Source organism: Zalophus californianus, chromosome 8 (assembly GCF_009762305.2).
Source record: "Zalophus californianus isolate mZalCal1 chromosome 8, mZalCal1.pri.v2, whole genome shotgun sequence".
Lineage (NCBI taxonomy): Eukaryota > Metazoa > Chordata > Mammalia > Carnivora > Otariidae > Zalophus > Zalophus californianus.
Window position 1 is genome coordinate 6,777,091 of NC_045602.1, and position 17,114 is coordinate 6,794,204.

Here is a 17,114-nt window from a genome sequence, read left to right on the forward strand (position 1 = left end):
CTGTATTCATACAATAAAGTAAGCTAGATCTAGAACAGAAAATATTAAGAAAATCATAAGGAAGAGAAAACACACTTACAGTACTGTACTGTATTTATTTTTAAAAATGCTGTGTATTAAGTGGACCCACAGAGCTCAAACCCGTGTTGTTCAAGGGTCAACTGTACTTACATGGCCAACATTTTTCAAAACCTGAAAATTTAACTTAAATTCTGGAATTCCTTCATTGCCACATTTATTCTAAACTTCACTTTCTTCCTAGCTCACAGGATATTTCCTTAGGCATGCAATTGGCTTCTGTGACCACTAGCCCCTACGTTTTTCTCAAATTAGACTAAAGAGGGAGACAACAAAAATAAGAAACTGTAATGGACCTTAGTGTACAGTTCCAGAAAGTGTAATACTAGGGCTCATGCTCCATTACCCTGTAGAAAATATTAATGCTTAAGAACAGTAGGATGGGTATAGCTCGGGCCACTAAAGTTGACAGGGTCTGTATACCACCGATCATCGTACTTTCAACTTTTTCAGTAGAAAGTGATCATATTTATACTAAGTAAACAATTACACATGGCTGCAGATAACTTGAAATATAACTCTAGAAATGGGCTACAGCGCTATTATTTGGCAATAACATCTAAATCCTACAAGCAGTATCTTCTATCATAATCTCACATTTAAAAGCTGTAACACATATTAAATATAGGTTTACTGAATACTGTGGAAATTTAAGTTTTAAGTTAAATCATTGTTCTAAATGCCAATATAATTTTGCAAAATGTAACAAATGGAATATCTGTTTATGAACAAATAGAGAAACATCTCCCTTTGTAGCATAGGATAGTCGCTGATGACCTTGTGGAGTTCGCTTTCTTATAAAAGCAAAACGCATCTCTAACATTCAAGACTCAATTGAGATCTAGAACCCATTAAAGTTAAAATTTCTTTTGATTTAAAAAAAATCATATATTTTAACTCATGACCATAACCCTGAGAGCAAGAGTCACTCGCTCTACCAACGGAGCTAGCCAGGCGCCCCTATACCTTTTTTGAACATATAAATACATTACTCAAAAAACAAAAAAAGTTCTCTGTAGCAAATACAACATCAAGATTTGACAAACCACGAAGATGAGTAGTGTTGCAACATTATTCTCTCTACTTTTCTATAGCTTGAAGTATTTTATTAAAATTATAAAAGAGGGTTGCCTGGGTGACTCAGTTGGTTAAGCGTCTGCCTTCGGCTCAGGTCATGATCCCAGGGCCCTGGGATTGAGTCCGAGTCTGGCTCCCTGCTCAGCGGGAAGTCTGCTTCTTCCTCTGCCTGCTACTCTCCCCACTTGAGCTCTCTCTATCTCTCTGACAAAATCTTTTTAAAAATAAATAAATAATAAAATTATAAAAGAATTTAAAAAATCATATTTTAAATTCAAACTTAACATTTTTCCTATTTTAAAGCTAACATGCAGTTTCAAAACAATAACAGAATCCATAGCAGAAAACTTCTGATATTTCCCCCAAACAAATTCTTAGAATGAAAGATTCCTAGCACTTTCTTACTCTGTTGTAGAACGGATGCTGAGGTCCTGTCATCCCACTGTAATAGCTGCTATGAGGCTGTGGTGACACGACCCCACCTCCAAATGGTCCATTGAAGGAAGTGGAAGAAGAACAGACAGATGGAGGCTGACTGTAGCCTGACGGTGGTCTCGGTGGAGCTTCATGTAAAGGCAGTGGAGGATACGCAAGTCCTCCGATATTAATCTGGTCTCTCGCAGCGCGAACATCTAAAAGATTAAATGGTACCCCAGAAGGCAAAAGAAAATAAGACTTTAGTAATTAGTCCAGCTATCACTTCCGCCTTTAAAAGGTTATCAGATAGAAACATGCTTTTTTTCACTCTTGCCAAGGATTCCAACTGACTTAAAGGAGACAGGAAATCCTGACTCATAAAATCTCATCCACAGAAATTCTAGTGAGAAAATCCAACTACTCTGCATAAAAGCTTTTGTCACCATTTGAAAAGTCACCAACATCTGGATTCTTCTCTTCAGTTACCAGAACAATAATTTTTCTCTGACTTTCTAAGGTATTTGTGCTATTCTAACAATGGTTATGATCCATAAAGTGTTACTATTAATAATTCAGTGGTCTAATATTAATATAATGATTACTAAACTGTGGGTTTGCGAACTATATGATTTATCCTTCTCTGAACAAAACAATTCCATAGCCACAAACTACACTTTGATATCAGCCTTCAAGAATATAGTAGTTTTAAGCTCTCTCTTCATAACTCCCAGAAAACTCAACAATGGGTCAGCAGTGCCACACAAAAGATAATGTGTTTCAATAAAGGTTGTGTGTGTGTGTGTGTGTGTGTGTGTGTGTGTGTGTGCGCGCGCGCATAGTGGTACTTCAAGAATAAATGAAATTATTCCAAACCTTTAACATCACTATCCTTAAGTTCCAGTCCACAAATTTAAGTTAAAATTTAGAAAGTAATATAAAAATATGTTTGCCCCTTTGGACAGAGACCCCTATTAAGATTAGTCACAGAAAAATTACAATGGACTGACATCTTAAAGTGGTGACTATATCTTAAAAGGAATCTGATTCCAAAGAAGTCAGGTGTGTGGGTCAAGAAACATTGTAATAAAGTGGTTTAACAAGTAACATTTTCTTAAGTCTCTAAAGGATGTCAAGACTCCTAATCCTCAATTTCATTAATTATCCTGCCTAGTGCTTGGTTCAGTATTTCCTGGGTTTTCATGGAGCAAGACAAACTTCACATAGCTAAATTAGAAATGGGAAACATTCTGAAGACTTCAGATAAGACAAATTAAATTTACTGCTAATACCTACCTGCAATAATTTCCCGTAGCTTGGGGTCTAGGTTTACAGTGCATGGCAAAAAGGTTTTTACATCTCGAGCCACAAGAACTGGGGTCCTTGAAGACAAAAACACTTCAAAGTTTCTTATATCTCCATCTATTTCAAGCAGTGGCTCAACATCTTTAGTTGTTGGAATATTCTTTGATATTCTTTAAACAAGAAACAAATGAAAAAGGTCATTAATGTCACTATTAGAAAGGAAAATTCTACATGTACCTTAAAATTTATTTATAAAAATAAATAACACATTATACATCTTGTTCTCATTAAAAATTTTAAGGAAAAAAATTGGTACACTACAAAATTACTAAGATAACAAGTGTGAGGTCAGAATTACAATGCCTTTGACCAAAGGTAGGACTAGAGCTAGGAAACAGGAGAGTAGCGTATTCCAGGCACTTCACATGTTGGCGTGGACCTCTCAGGGAAAATTAAATGAGTTATCATTTTACACATGAGGACAGTGAGCCTCAGACAAATAAGGTGTCCTGCCTAAAGACACACAACTGCACAAGAGAAGCTGACTGGCTCCAAACTCCATGCTTATTATGAGATACTGTGGTTCTTGCCTTTGCAAAGAAAAGGATAAACAACTTTTAAATAAATTACATAAACTAGAAAAAAGTTAGCATAGGTTTTTCCTTTTTCAAAAAAGGTTTTATTCTCTATTTCTTCACTGCTCAGACCCAATCCTGGGCTGGTAGCCAAATATTAAAAGCCATCTGAGGGAAAATCCAGAGAACAAAATTAGCAAACAAGAGAAGAATAGTGTGCTGGTGAGAAGATAAGGACGGCAAGTTTGTCTTCATGAATTTCAGGGAGTCCCTCTTACGCCCGGACTCACTCACGTATGTACAAAACGGAAAAGCCCTCCGAAATGGGATTACTTAATAAATTAAAATGGCATTCAAACTGATTATTAATATAGTTTAAATGATATGAAAAACTTGGAGAACGATTACAAAGAATCATTTGCCAAAGTGGCCAAAATTTCAGAGCTTAAACAGTTAAAAAGGTGGTTCATCTGTTTCAGAAGTTTAACATAAAATACTGAGAAGCTAGAAAGATTTAGATAAAAACACACAGCTGACAAATCACATGAAACAAATTAACTGAATTTTAATGCCAGCTCTGCTTAAACTTGAATGTGAACAGTGTTCTCAATATGATGAACAATACTGCTGTTCACAAGCCAACAGTCTACTGCTGGTTTCCAGATTGAAGTCTCGATTCTAACCTTTTGAGCTCAATACATTAAGCTCTTCTACTGAAAGAGATATTTATGTAAATGATAATCTTTTGGCAGTGGGCCATTAAAATCATATGTGTCTTTTATTTTTCAGATATTTTCCCAAAGGTTAGTATTTAAAGAATTTCAGTAACTTCACTTTTCAATTAAGACTGAATTTAAATTTCTAGTATTATGAATCATGTGAATTAAAGTTGCCAGCAGTTAAATGGTCCACAGAAAGCATTATAAAACCTCAGGAATCAATGAGTTCTTAGTAAGTTTAAATGCAATTTCTTTCTATGCTACCAATCTAGCAGTACTTGTTAATGCCAACATCAATGTAAGTTAAAAGCATTTTGATTATAAATGACAGTGGTTTATAGAAAGTCCATATTAATTCCTTGGCAGAAATTACATAAGCCATTCAAATCACTTCCATTCAAAATGAGGTCTTAAATTACAGGGAAAAAAACTTCCTATTTAAATCAAAATATAAACAGATTCGAAAAGCGTAATTTATGAAGGCATTACTTATCATACTTTATCTAAAAGTAGCCACCTAATAATGTCATTATTTAATCATTGGAGGTTAAAAATAAGATAAATTTTCTTTAAAAATTTAAACAGGGAAAACTCTTAACTGCCTCAGAATTTTTTACCTTAAAACCAATTTAACCCCTCATAGACCCAAATACTTTCTATCACAGTGAATGCCCATTTGTTAAATAATGTTGTATGCATTCTGGAAAGAGATGGAACATACAGACAGAAAACAGCTACTCTGCACTGTAGCGAATGGGTGAGGAACAAAAGATGAAGTGAAATGCACATCTGTGGAAACACAACCAAACACCCTGAACACCTTCAGAGCTAACTATGCTCTCTTGTTCTGTCTGGACGCAATTAATGCCTACTCATCCTTCGTCTCAGCCCAACTCCCCCTCTTCAAGGAAGTCCTCCCCAAGAGCAGGCCCTCATAGCACATACACTTTCTTGCACACCACATATCACTATTGGAATTATTTTATTAATGTCTACTCCCCCTCTAGACTAGAAGTTTTCTTAAAGCTGGGAACAAGTTTGGTTTTGTTCACTACTGTATCTCCAAGTGCCTTGAAGTGGAGTACTGTCACATTACTTTTGCTTAACAAATATTTGTAGAGTGAATACACACAAAAAAATGCATTGTTCTCAAAGAACTCTACTCTTCTACAATAATTTTCACTTTCATTACCCTTTCTGATTTTGAAAAAGAATTTATGCTTGGAAAAGTGTAGGTCGATCCACTTTCAGTTAATTTTTGTACATGGTGTGAGATAGGGGTCCAACCTCATTCTTTCGCATGTGGAAATCTAGTTGGCCCAGCACCATTTGTGGAAGAGACTATTCTTTCCCCCATGAAATGGACTTGGCACCCTTCTCAAAGCTCAATTGTCCAGAGATGTATGAGTTTATTTCTGAACTCTCAATTTTATTCCATTGGTCTATATACCTATCCTTAGGCCAGTGCCTCACTGTTCTGATTACTGTAGTTTTGTAATAAGTTTTGAAATTGAGAAACATGAGCCCTCCAACTTTATTCTTCTTTTTAAAGATTGTTTTTGCTATTTGGGATCCCTCACAATTTCATATGAATCTGAAGATCAGGTTTCTATTTCTGGAAAAAAAAAAAAAAAGGCTATTGGAATTTTGGTAGGGATTGCACTGAATCTGTAAATCACTTTGGGTAGTACTGACATCTTAATATTTACTCTTCCCTGTCAATGAACATGAGATATATTTCCATTTACTTAGATTTTTTAAAGATTTTATTTATTTGACAGAGAGAGACACAGTGAGAGAGGGAACACAAGCAGGGGGAGTGGGAGAAGGAGAAGCAGGCTTCCCGCAAAGCGGGGAGCCCGATGCGGGGCTCGATCCCAGGACCCTAGGATCATGACCTGAGCCAAAGGCAGACACTTAACGACCGAGCCACCCAGGTGCCCCTAGATTTTTTTTTTTTAGATCTTCTTTAATTTAGCAATTTGTAGTTTTCAATGTACAAGTCTTTAACCTCACTGGTCAAATTTATTCCTGGGCATTTTATTCTTTTAAATGCTATAGTAAATAGAATTGCTTTCTTAATTTCCTTTCAGATTGTTCACTGAGGGGGTATAGAAACATGACTTATTTTTGTGTTGATCTGTAGCCTGCAACTTTGCTGAATTTATCAGCTCTAGCAGCTTTCTTGTGGATTCCTTGGGATTTTCTGTATATAGGATCATGTCATTTGCGATGGGAGATAGTTTTATTTCTTCCTTTCCAATTTGGATCCTTTTACTTCTGCTTCTTGTCTAATTGCACTCAACAGAACTTCCAGTAGAGTAGTGAACAGCAGTGGTGAAAGTGGGTGTCTTAGTCAACTCGGGCTGCTATAACAAAACACCAAAGACTGCACAGCTTAAACATTTATTTCTCACGGTTTGTAGAGTCTGGAAGTCTGAGACCAGAGTGACAGCTCAGACAGCTTCTGATGAGAACCCTCTCCCTGGTTTGCAGCTAGCTCTCTGGTCCTTCTCATAAGGATACTAATCCCATCGTGAGGACTGTACCCTAATGATCTCATCTGAACCTACTTACCTCCCAAAGTCCCCATCTCTGATACGATCACATAGAGGAGAAGGGCTTCAGCGTATGAATTTTGGAGGGATACATGTAGTCCATAGAGCAGGAATCCTTGTCATGTTCTGTCTTAGTGGGGAAACTTGCAGTGTTTCATCATTGAGAATGAAGTTAGCTGTGGGTCTTTTACAAATGCCCTTTTTCATGTTGAATAAGTTCCCATGTATTCCCAGTTTTCTGAGTGTTTTTATCATGAAAGGATGCTGGATTTTGTCAAAGGGTTTTTCTGCACCCTCTGAGTATTCTCTTGCAATCCTTTTTATTTCTGTATGATTGGTGGTAATGTCTCCACTTTCTTTTATTCTTTGTCAGTCTAGTAAAAGGTCTTTGATCTTTTTCAAAGAAACAACTTGTGGTTTTGTCAGTTCTCACTACTGTTATTCTATTCTCTATTTTATTTATCTCAGCTTTTTTTTTTTTAAGATTTTATTTATTTGACAGAGAGAGACATAGCGAGAGCAGGAACACAAGCAGGGGGAGTGGGAGAGGGAGAAGCAGGCTCCCCGCAGAGCAGAGAGTCCAATGTGGGACTTGATCCCAGGACCCTGGGATCATGACCTGAGCCGAAGGCAGACGCTTAACAACTGAGCCACCCAGGCGCCCTACTTATCTCAGCTTTAATCTTTATGATTTCATTCCTTCTGCTAGCTTTGAAATTTTTAAAATATAGTTTTTTTCCTAGTTCCTCAAGGTCTAAAGTTAGGATATTTAGGTCTTTTTTTTAGATATGTATTGGATTTATAGCTATAATTTCCCACTGAGCACTGCCTTTGCTGCATCCCTTAAATTTTAATCACCCCTACAATTCTTATAAAAGTACCTTGATAACAATTCATGAATCACCTTCATATTATGTTGGAAAGGCCATTAGCCTAGGGAGTCAGAAAAATAGACATTTTCCTTAGCAATAGCTAAAGTAAAGTTATAACATAATAAGAGCTAAAACTGCCCACATGCAGAAGGCTGTGTTGAGTGTAGAACAACACTCAATGGAGCAAAGAACTTGTTAGAAGTGAAAACAAAGAGACATCCCCATGCAGTGGTCAGAGCTGATTCTCAAGACAACAGTGCACACAGTGTCAAGTGTTCTCAGTAACACTACTTTTCAAAGCTTACAAAAGTAATCTTGCATTTTAAAGGCATCCTATTCAGTAACTACACTAGGAAACAACAAAGTATTTTTATATGTGGCAGAGTGAATACATAATCACGCCAAATCTTCAGGTTTGTTTCTGGTTTCAAGTATTTAATGTGTTTGATTTATGTGCTTAAGGATGGTCCAATTAGGGTTATATAATACAAACCATAAAAGTACTTGTCTGTTTCCAAATAAAACTTTGGCAAAGCTAAACAATGTATTCTTTTCCCAAAGAGCTTATTCAACATGTAAAAAAAATTATTTCCTTCTGAATGTGTATATATCTAAGAATATGTACATTTCCTACTTGGTCAAAATACTAGGACCAAAGATTACTTTTTTACACTGGAGGAAACATGTAGTCATGTAATAAAAAAATGTTTTAAATGCTCAATACACGAACTCAGTAGACTATCATTAAGACCACAATTTGCATATCAGCAGCTGGGCTTCAGCTAGACCTCACAAGGGCAGCACAAGATATGACTCTGGTGGCAGAGATAACACTACATCCAGGACCTCACGTGACACGGCTCCCCCTCTTCCCAGTTATGTTCACACTTCTGAATTGTAAGTCAGTGCTACAGGCCATGTCTCGTTCATATGTTTCAGTTGTTCTTGCTTCTGGCTTTGAGCATGAAAAATAAACTAGGGCTAGAAATAACAGGAAAATTTTATGACCATAAAAATCTCCTTCTTGGGATTAAGAGTACACTTATTGTGATGAGCACTGAGTAATGTAGAGAGGTGTTGTATCACTATATTGTACACCTGAAACTAATATAACATTGTACATTAATTATACTGGAATTTAAAAAAATCTCCTTTATACATTTTTAAAAGCATTGAATTATTGTGACACAGAAGCATTTACACTCGAAAAGAAATGCAGCTTAATAATCTCCAGTGATGATTCAACTCAATCCAGTAATGAACAACAGTGTGTTCAACTGCTGAGAGAACTTAGTATACCAAAGTCTGGGGTAAAAAAATCTCCCTTTGCAGCTTTTATATAAACTTATTACATATTTACATGTTAGATGCTTTCCATTAAAGGCAGTTATTTCTAGGAATACAATGCCTACACTGCCACTTGAAATGCAACTTGGATGGATTCTGAAAGCATAGAACAGAGGCAATGGCTTTCCTTAAATCCAGATCTGATCATCTCAGTCAGAATAAGGCTGTAATATTTGACAATTAAAATTAAAAAGAAATTAAAAGCAATGAGGGGGGCCTGGGTGGCTCAGTGAGTTAAGTGTCTGTCTTCGGCTCAGATCATGATCTCGGGGCCCTGAGATCAAGCCCCGAAGGGCAGGCTTCTTGCCCAGTCCCTGCTCAGTGGGGAGTCTGCTTGTCCCTCCTCCTCTGTGCCCCCTCCCCACCCCGCTCATGAGGGCACATGCACTCTCTCAAATAAATAAAATCTTTTAAAAAAATAAAAACAAAGGCTGGGTCACTTGTTAACGGTCACTGGGTCAGTTACCTCTCTTTGATTCCAGTTTCCTTACTTCAGAGGGCTGAAGCAGATCTCTCAGATCCTGTCGACAGGCCTTTAGATGCTTCCCACACACCCTGCCATGCGGGAGATGCTCTTTCAAAGTAATGAAGGAAAGCACTGGCCTACACAGTCCCTTCCACATCTGAGCTCCCTTGGTCTTTGGTGTAAAAATGACACAGGAAGCATAACTGTACTTGGCTTTAAGGTTGCAATTTTGGTAACTACAGGGGTGAGAAAGGATCAACAGACAGGAAGGGTAAGATAGGAAAGCCCAAAGAGGCATCTGCCTAGGGTCACCTCGCTACTGATAGGGCACTGCCTTCATTCCTGTGTGTTGTGGAAAATGTTCTGAGGAACGCGTCCCTCTTCTTACATACAATCCAATAGGAAAACTGTATTTGAGGGCTATAAAGAGAAGAAAATTTTAAAAAACTAGCATTTGTAGAACACCTACGGCCTCCCATTCTCTGAGCCAGGTGTTTGATCTAGTTTTCTATCTCCCAACATTCCAGGAGGTACCACTTAAATTTTTGAAATGGGAAAACTGAGGCTCGGAGATGTTAAGCACCCAGCCTGACATTACCTCAGAGGTAGGTGGCCCAGCTGGAACCTATCTGGCCTGATTCAAAGGCCTGTGCCTTGTTCCCTCCACCGGTTCAAACTGGGTGCCACAGACATGGTTCAAAGTTCTTAATTAATGATTTACATATTTTTAATTCCTTAAAATATAATAAAATAGAATGCTGTTACATATTAAATTTTAACACACTCAAGAACACCAACATATAAGCCAGGTCATCTTGGCTTTTTGTTTTAATTTTTCGCAGACTTTGAAATAAAGTTTCTCCTCCATCTTCATGTGTATATTTAAATTCTTTCATTTTTTTAATCTAGTTTTTCTGTTCATAAAATTAGGCAAGCAAGTGTACTACTCCACCCTATGTGCCTGAGTGCAGAGCGTAATAAACAGAAAATCACAATGTTAATTCACAACATGACCCAGGACCTTGTCAGAGAAGCAGCACCCAACAAACACTTCAACCAATTATAAGAAATGTGAGCAACTGTAAGATAATGCTGGTGATTGACCTATGAAGCCAAATTAATTGAAAACATCCTGCCACTACAAAGCAGGTTAAAAAATTGGTAACATTTGTATCTACTTAGGATTTAGAATTTTCTCTTTTTTTCTTCTAATTTTATTTATCTGAGAGAGAGCGCGCGCACGCACAAGCAGGGGGAGGGGCAGAGGGAGAGGGAAAAGCAGGCTCTCAGCTCCATCCCAGGACCCCGAGATCATGACCTGAGCCTAAGGCAGACGCTTAACCACTGAGCCACCCAGGCGCCCCAGGATTTACAATATTCTTAATATTACCAAAACTAAGTAGAGAAACAAAGAGATGTTTAAACCAATGTAAGACTGCAAGGATCGTCCACATGTTTCAATTTTAATATTCTGTAGCACAGCTCATTTTTCTAACTAAATTTATTAGGAAATGTTATAATTTGAATCAATTAACTTATATTCATTCTGCTTTATTTACTGGGATTGTGCATAAGATTTGATCTGCAAAAAGGTTTCCACTAAGGGGAAAAAGCCTAAAAAACAATGTACTAAAGCATGATGCCTACCCAGTTGTTACCACGCAAGTGATAACAACAATTCAGACAGTAAAATAATAGTTTCCAGGTAGAGTTATGAGAGAAGACTCAACCTCGCAGTAAAGAGGTTAAGAGAGGCAAAATAATTCACAACTGACTCAGTATGAAAACAGTATCTATCATAACAGAGTAAAGACTATTGTTTTATATCGAGTTTGTACTATGATGTATTAAAAAATATTCTGATGAAAGTAAATGAGATCCAAGTTTCAAGGCTGTTGGAGGTACTAATAGTATTGTGAGGTGCTACCAAGCAGTAAGAGATACTCATGTTATTGTTTCATTTTAGAAATTTAAAAACTTGTTCCATTAACCATATAGAAGCAGCAAATGTTTTGCAATAAAACTCTGAAAAGCAGGTATAGAGAATGGAAGCTCTGAAGTCAAAGTCTGCCTATGAATATGCCTCAGATTAAAGGAAAACCTTTATTAGACAAGCTGTTTTGAAGACTGAATGTCTATTAAGTATAGAACCCAAGATCTAACAATGATTAGAATTTAATATTTTTTCATCCAAATACAAATTTTTAAGATCAATTTTAAACACTCCTCTTTTTCATGTCCACCCTTTCCCCAAAAGCTAATTTAAAGGTATTTTAGCAGGAAAAAGTACTATTTAAACTCAATGAAAGACTATGCCATATGATCAGATAACCATTCATTTGCCTATGATCATGATTCTCAGTGCTTATGAATGTCCTGTGAAGCCATTAAAAAAAAGGAATGGAAATTAAACGTTAAAATTTAAAATATTTATATTTAAACTCGGAGTTTTCCTTGTTTTTCTGCTATGGAAAGGGAAAAACAAAATGCATTAGATCTTACTTCGTGGCTGAACATGCTAATCATAATGTCTCTAGTGAAATACTCCCATCTTGTGGACTTCTCCGGTATTGCTAACAGAAGCTACTTGTAGCTTGGCTTTACAGGAGCATCTCCCCTTACCTTAGTGTTTCAATTATGAAGCATTCTTGTTTTTTATTCTCATATTTCAAGGAGTCTTAAAAATATTTTGATTTGAAATTCTGAAATCATAAACTTCTGTTGAAGAAAATAATTTCAGGTAAAAAACCTGATCTCTGAAAGTCTCTCTATAAAGATTCTACATATAGAGAGAACATACATATATGTGCGTACATAAATATATATATATGCTCTATACAGACTCTATATAAATATAGTTTGGTGGAAAATTTGAATTCTTCAATAATCAGAATGGGTTTTTTTTAATATAAACGTGCATAATACTCTTACTGTATTATAAAATAAACTGTAAACCTTCATTATTTTTTGTTTCACATATTAAAACATATACTTTAGAGAAATTAATTTTTCTACTTCTGTGTTTTCAAATAACCTTAACTAATATACTTCAATTTTTCATGTTGGAATTAGAAACACACAACTTTGGAATATTTAAAATTCTTTATTCTACATTATCATAAAATTACTGGACATGGCATCATGAGTTCAAATGAGAAAATATTTTAAAAATCAATTTTATCCTATTTAAAGCAAAGTTACTGAAAAGCTACCTAAAAAAAATTACAGCCACTTAGTGCATATAAAAATGATATAAAGTTAAACAGACGTACCAGCTGTTTAAGTGCCAAATATCACAACTGATTTTAAGCATTCCCTACAAAACCTACTGCAGTTACCAGACACAATTAGAACTGAATAAAGCACTTATTTGGGGTTTTACATAAGTTGGTAAGAAGTTTGCATTTTTCTAATAGAAAAGATATTCAATCTGGAAAAAATTCTATCTGCCCATTGATACATAATAACATTCCCATTGACTATAATATATAATTCTAAATATTTATTTGAAAAATGAATAGAATATATCTGGAAATAATAAAATTAGTATAGTTATGTATTTCTAATGTCTCAGACCTACTGCCCCACTGTGTAGTGACAGACCATCTCTCCTGGCTTCCAGAAATAGGCCTGGGGAAGGTCCAATAGTTACAGCTGTGTGATCTTAGGTAACTGCCACTCTGCCTCCCAGACTTAATATTAAATAAAATAATCTATGTAAAGTGCTTAATCCAATATATCCAACATATATTGAAGGCTCAACTAATACTAACTAGTACTTTTATTAGCATGTACCCAGGACATAACAGACTCTATAAATATTTGCTTAATGAATGAACCCAATGAGAATGTTTAGCATGAAAAAATGGAGTCCAGCTAATTTATAAGGCCTTTTTATTTTATTTTTTTTTTTAAGATTTTATTTATTTATTTGACAGACAGAGACACAGCGAGAGAGGGAACATAAGCAGGGGGAGTGGGAGAAGGAGAAGCAGGCTTCCCGCAGAGCGGGGAGCCCGATGTGGTGCTCGATCCCAGGACTCTGGGATCATGACCTGAGCCGAAGGCAGATGCCTAACACCTGAGCCACCCAGGCGCCCCTATAAGGCCTTTTTAAACAATACTGTCAACAGCCTGTAAGTAGGACCTGAAGTGGGAGGGATCTGTCTAAAAGTGTGCCAATATCAAAAACTGACAAGGCAAGAAACAACAAATGTTGGAGAGGTTGTGGAGAAAGAGGAACCCTCTTACACTATTGGTGGGAATGCAAGTTCGTACAGCCACTTTGGAAAACAGTGTGGACGTGCCTCAAAAAATTAAAAATAGAGCTACCCTATGACCCAGCAACTGCACTACTGTATTTACCCCAAAGACACAGATGTAGTGAAAAGAAGTAGCAGCAATGTCCGCAATAGCCAAACTGTGGGAAGAGCCAAGATGCCCTTCAACAGATGAATGTAAAGAAGATGTGGTCCATATATTCGATGGAATATTACTCAGCCATCAGAAAGGATGAATACCCAACTTTTACATCAACATGGATGGGACTGGAGGAGACGATGCTAAGTGAAATAAGTCAGCAGAGAAAGTCAATTATCAGTATGGTTTCACTTATTTGTGGAACATAAGGAACAGCATGGAGGACATTAGGAGAAGGAAGGGAAAAATGAAGGGGGGAAATCGGAGGGAAAGACGAACCATGAGAGACGATGGACTCTGAGAAACAAACTGAGGGTTCTAGAGGGGAGGGGGGGGTGGGAGGATGGGTTAGCCTGGTGATGGGTATTAAAGAGGGCACGTTCTGCGTGGAGCACTGGGTGTTATGCACAATGAATCATGGAACACTACATCAAAAACGAATGATGTACTGTATGGTGACACAACATAACAAAACAAAACAAAATAAAAGTGTGCGAATATGAAGCAATTCCAAACCACGGCATTCATAAAAGGATTATAAATGCAAGGAACCTTAGAAATGTGGCTGAACTCAGAGTTCAGGGAAATGTCTATGAAAACATTGCTTTGATTTTAGTATCACCCAACAAAAGGTGAAAACTAGTAGGTGTTAACTGAAATGGTATTCACCATTCAATTGTGTGTACTGAGAACTTACTAAGTGCCTCACCCAGGGATATACTGGTATAATAACAAGGAAACATTTACCCACATTTAGAACCAAAGAACAAGTATCTGTATGAATAGTATTCTCAAGATAAAACGTGGCTTCTCATTCACCACCCTCCCCCAATCCATGCTTTCCTCAATCCAAATGTCATATTTCTTTACTGTTTCAGAAATAATCACTACTGCCTACTCTATACCAAAAATGTCTAGAAGCGAGGAATTCAGCAAGGTTTAAGGAAGTTACAGTCCATGGAGTTAATAGTCTAGTTCAGGAAACAAGTATTAAAGAAAGAGCAATGAGAATATTTAAAGAAGGGTAACTATGATAAGCACTATGAAGGAAAATACCAGCACATAATGAACATATCTAGTAAAATCTTGGAGAATGGGGTATGCCTGGTCACAAAACGCTTCTTGAGGTTGTGGTATTTAAGATGTGAATGAGATGGTGGGGGGGAGGATGGGGGCCACAGAAAAGTGCAGGTGGAAAGGTGAAAAGCAAGAGGGAGAAAAAGAAAAAAAAAAGCAAGAGGGAGAAGGCATGAGAATGGGCTGGAGAGCCAGGCTAGGACTGTTTAGAACTCCAGGTAGACCTGATTCCTCTATATCAAATTCTGACCAATTATTTCTCTTTATCCTTAGAGCCCAAGTTGACATACAATGACCATCATTTCCATCTTATAGTACTCATAAATCAAATTCAGTATTACTCTACAAGCAACCCATTAGTTGCTCTCTAACACCTATCAGTTAATGCAATGGAAACCACCTTTCATTCACTCTCAATCAGGGGTTTAAATGTGAGGATTAGGGGACAAGCCATGCAGCTGGCAAGTCTAAGGGAAAGAAGGCTATTTAAAAAATGATTCAAAAAGTAGGCTTCTAAATCCAACATTTTACTAGAAAATAAAGAATAAAATGAACTTAAGAAACAAACTATTACAACAAGAAAGATATACATGGAAATTAGTCACTTAAATTACTGGAGATGTTTAGAATAACCAGTTTTCTTTAGTACACTGCAACAAGACTATAGAGGATATTGTTCATTTCTTAGCTTTTTCACACTCATCTCTATGAGCCATTCTCTATCACTCATTTCATCTTTACTGTGGGATCCCCACCTACTTTCTGCACAACTTTTCATTTACCCTAGTTTTCCCACCAAGATTCACTCTTACCCCTTTACCAGCACAGGATTCTCAAAATATGCTCCCTTATGTTAACAGAATTCCCTAACTCCAGCCAAGTTACAGTGATGCAACCAAATACTAGGCACCTTAAAGCATACAGGGTATGGATACAATTTTTTCAAGACCTTGCAACAGATCTCCTTTTTACTCAGTATAAAAAGCCAAAACCCTTCAATGACCCTCCATGTCCCACACTCCCCTGACCTCCCTGACCTCATCTCCTACCTCCTCCCCTTTACTGAGTCCTCTCTAGCCACATCAAATCTCTTGTGGTTGCTATTACTGGTACACCCCGGTATTCTCTGGTCTGAGGACCTTTGTCCGTACTGTTGCCTCCGCCTGTCCTCCCTAGACATCTGCTTGGCTAATTCTCTCACTTCCTTCAAGTCTTTGCTCAACTTTTCCCTTCTCAACAAGAACTACCCTGAATACAGTATTTATATTATATGTATTAAGGGAAAGTGTGTTTTGAGAAAAAAGATGGAAACAATAATTATATATAAGACAGCGATTTAATAAATGTTGAATGGTGACACCACCAACACATACTGAGAACTCACATCATATCAAAAAGATAGAATTTCATTAAGATTCTAAACTACACATAAAAAGCACCAAAACAACATGCATAAAACAGTATTTGGCGTAAGTATTTCTATCTAAATTAGGAGAAATATTTAGTACAAAGGATGTACTTTGTACTACAAAGGAGATGAGACAACCTCTTCACAAATCTAAACTAACTAGTCCAGCTTTTCATGCTATTGAAATTCATAACTTAAATCCACATGCAACAGAAATAAACCTGTTCATAATCTGGGTCACATGATGGGCGTAGGGGCAACAAATAATTGCCCAGAACATGAAGGAAAGAGGAAGGAGGTCAGTCAGAGCTAAGGGAGACATGAGATAACTAGAAATGAGCAAATTAAACTTAGGAAAATTTTGGCTGAATATCAAGTAAGAACATCATAAGATATGAGGTTTTATTATGAAAAATGTCAAGTACAGAAATACCACTACTTGAAAAATTTAAAGATACTGAATTGAGCATAAATGTTATAAGTCAGATGTCTATAGTGCCTATTCAGCAAACAGCTATTTCAGTGAAGTGGAACATGGTTATCATTCTAAGGCTCTCCCAAAACTTACTCAATTGTTTATAAGTATGGCACTATCCTTATCACAAAACTATTCTGACCATATCATCCTGAATAAATGACTGCTTGAGCAATGTCAAAACAGAAATTTAAAACATTATCTTCATGAAAACTACTTAAATTCAGCTTTTAAAAGCCTCTATCGTTGTTTAAAATGCTTACTGAAAAATACCAGAAATAAAGTTTTATATTAAAATATTTCAATGGTTGTCTAAAACGTCGT

At 36.6% G+C, this 17,114-nt stretch overlaps 1 protein-coding gene across 1 annotated transcript in view; it reads right to left on the reverse strand.

Annotated features, from left to right (window-relative positions):
* The window catches only part of KIDINS220 (kinase D interacting substrate 220), a 99,150-nt gene that overhangs the window by 21,434 nt on the left and 60,602 nt on the right, over positions 1 to 17,114 (reverse strand). Inside the window, 2 exon segments of the mRNA XM_035728745.1 lie at positions 1,561 to 1,787; positions 2,866 to 3,044. Coding sequence (XP_035584638.1) covers positions 1,561 to 1,787; positions 2,866 to 3,044 — 406 coding nt within the window.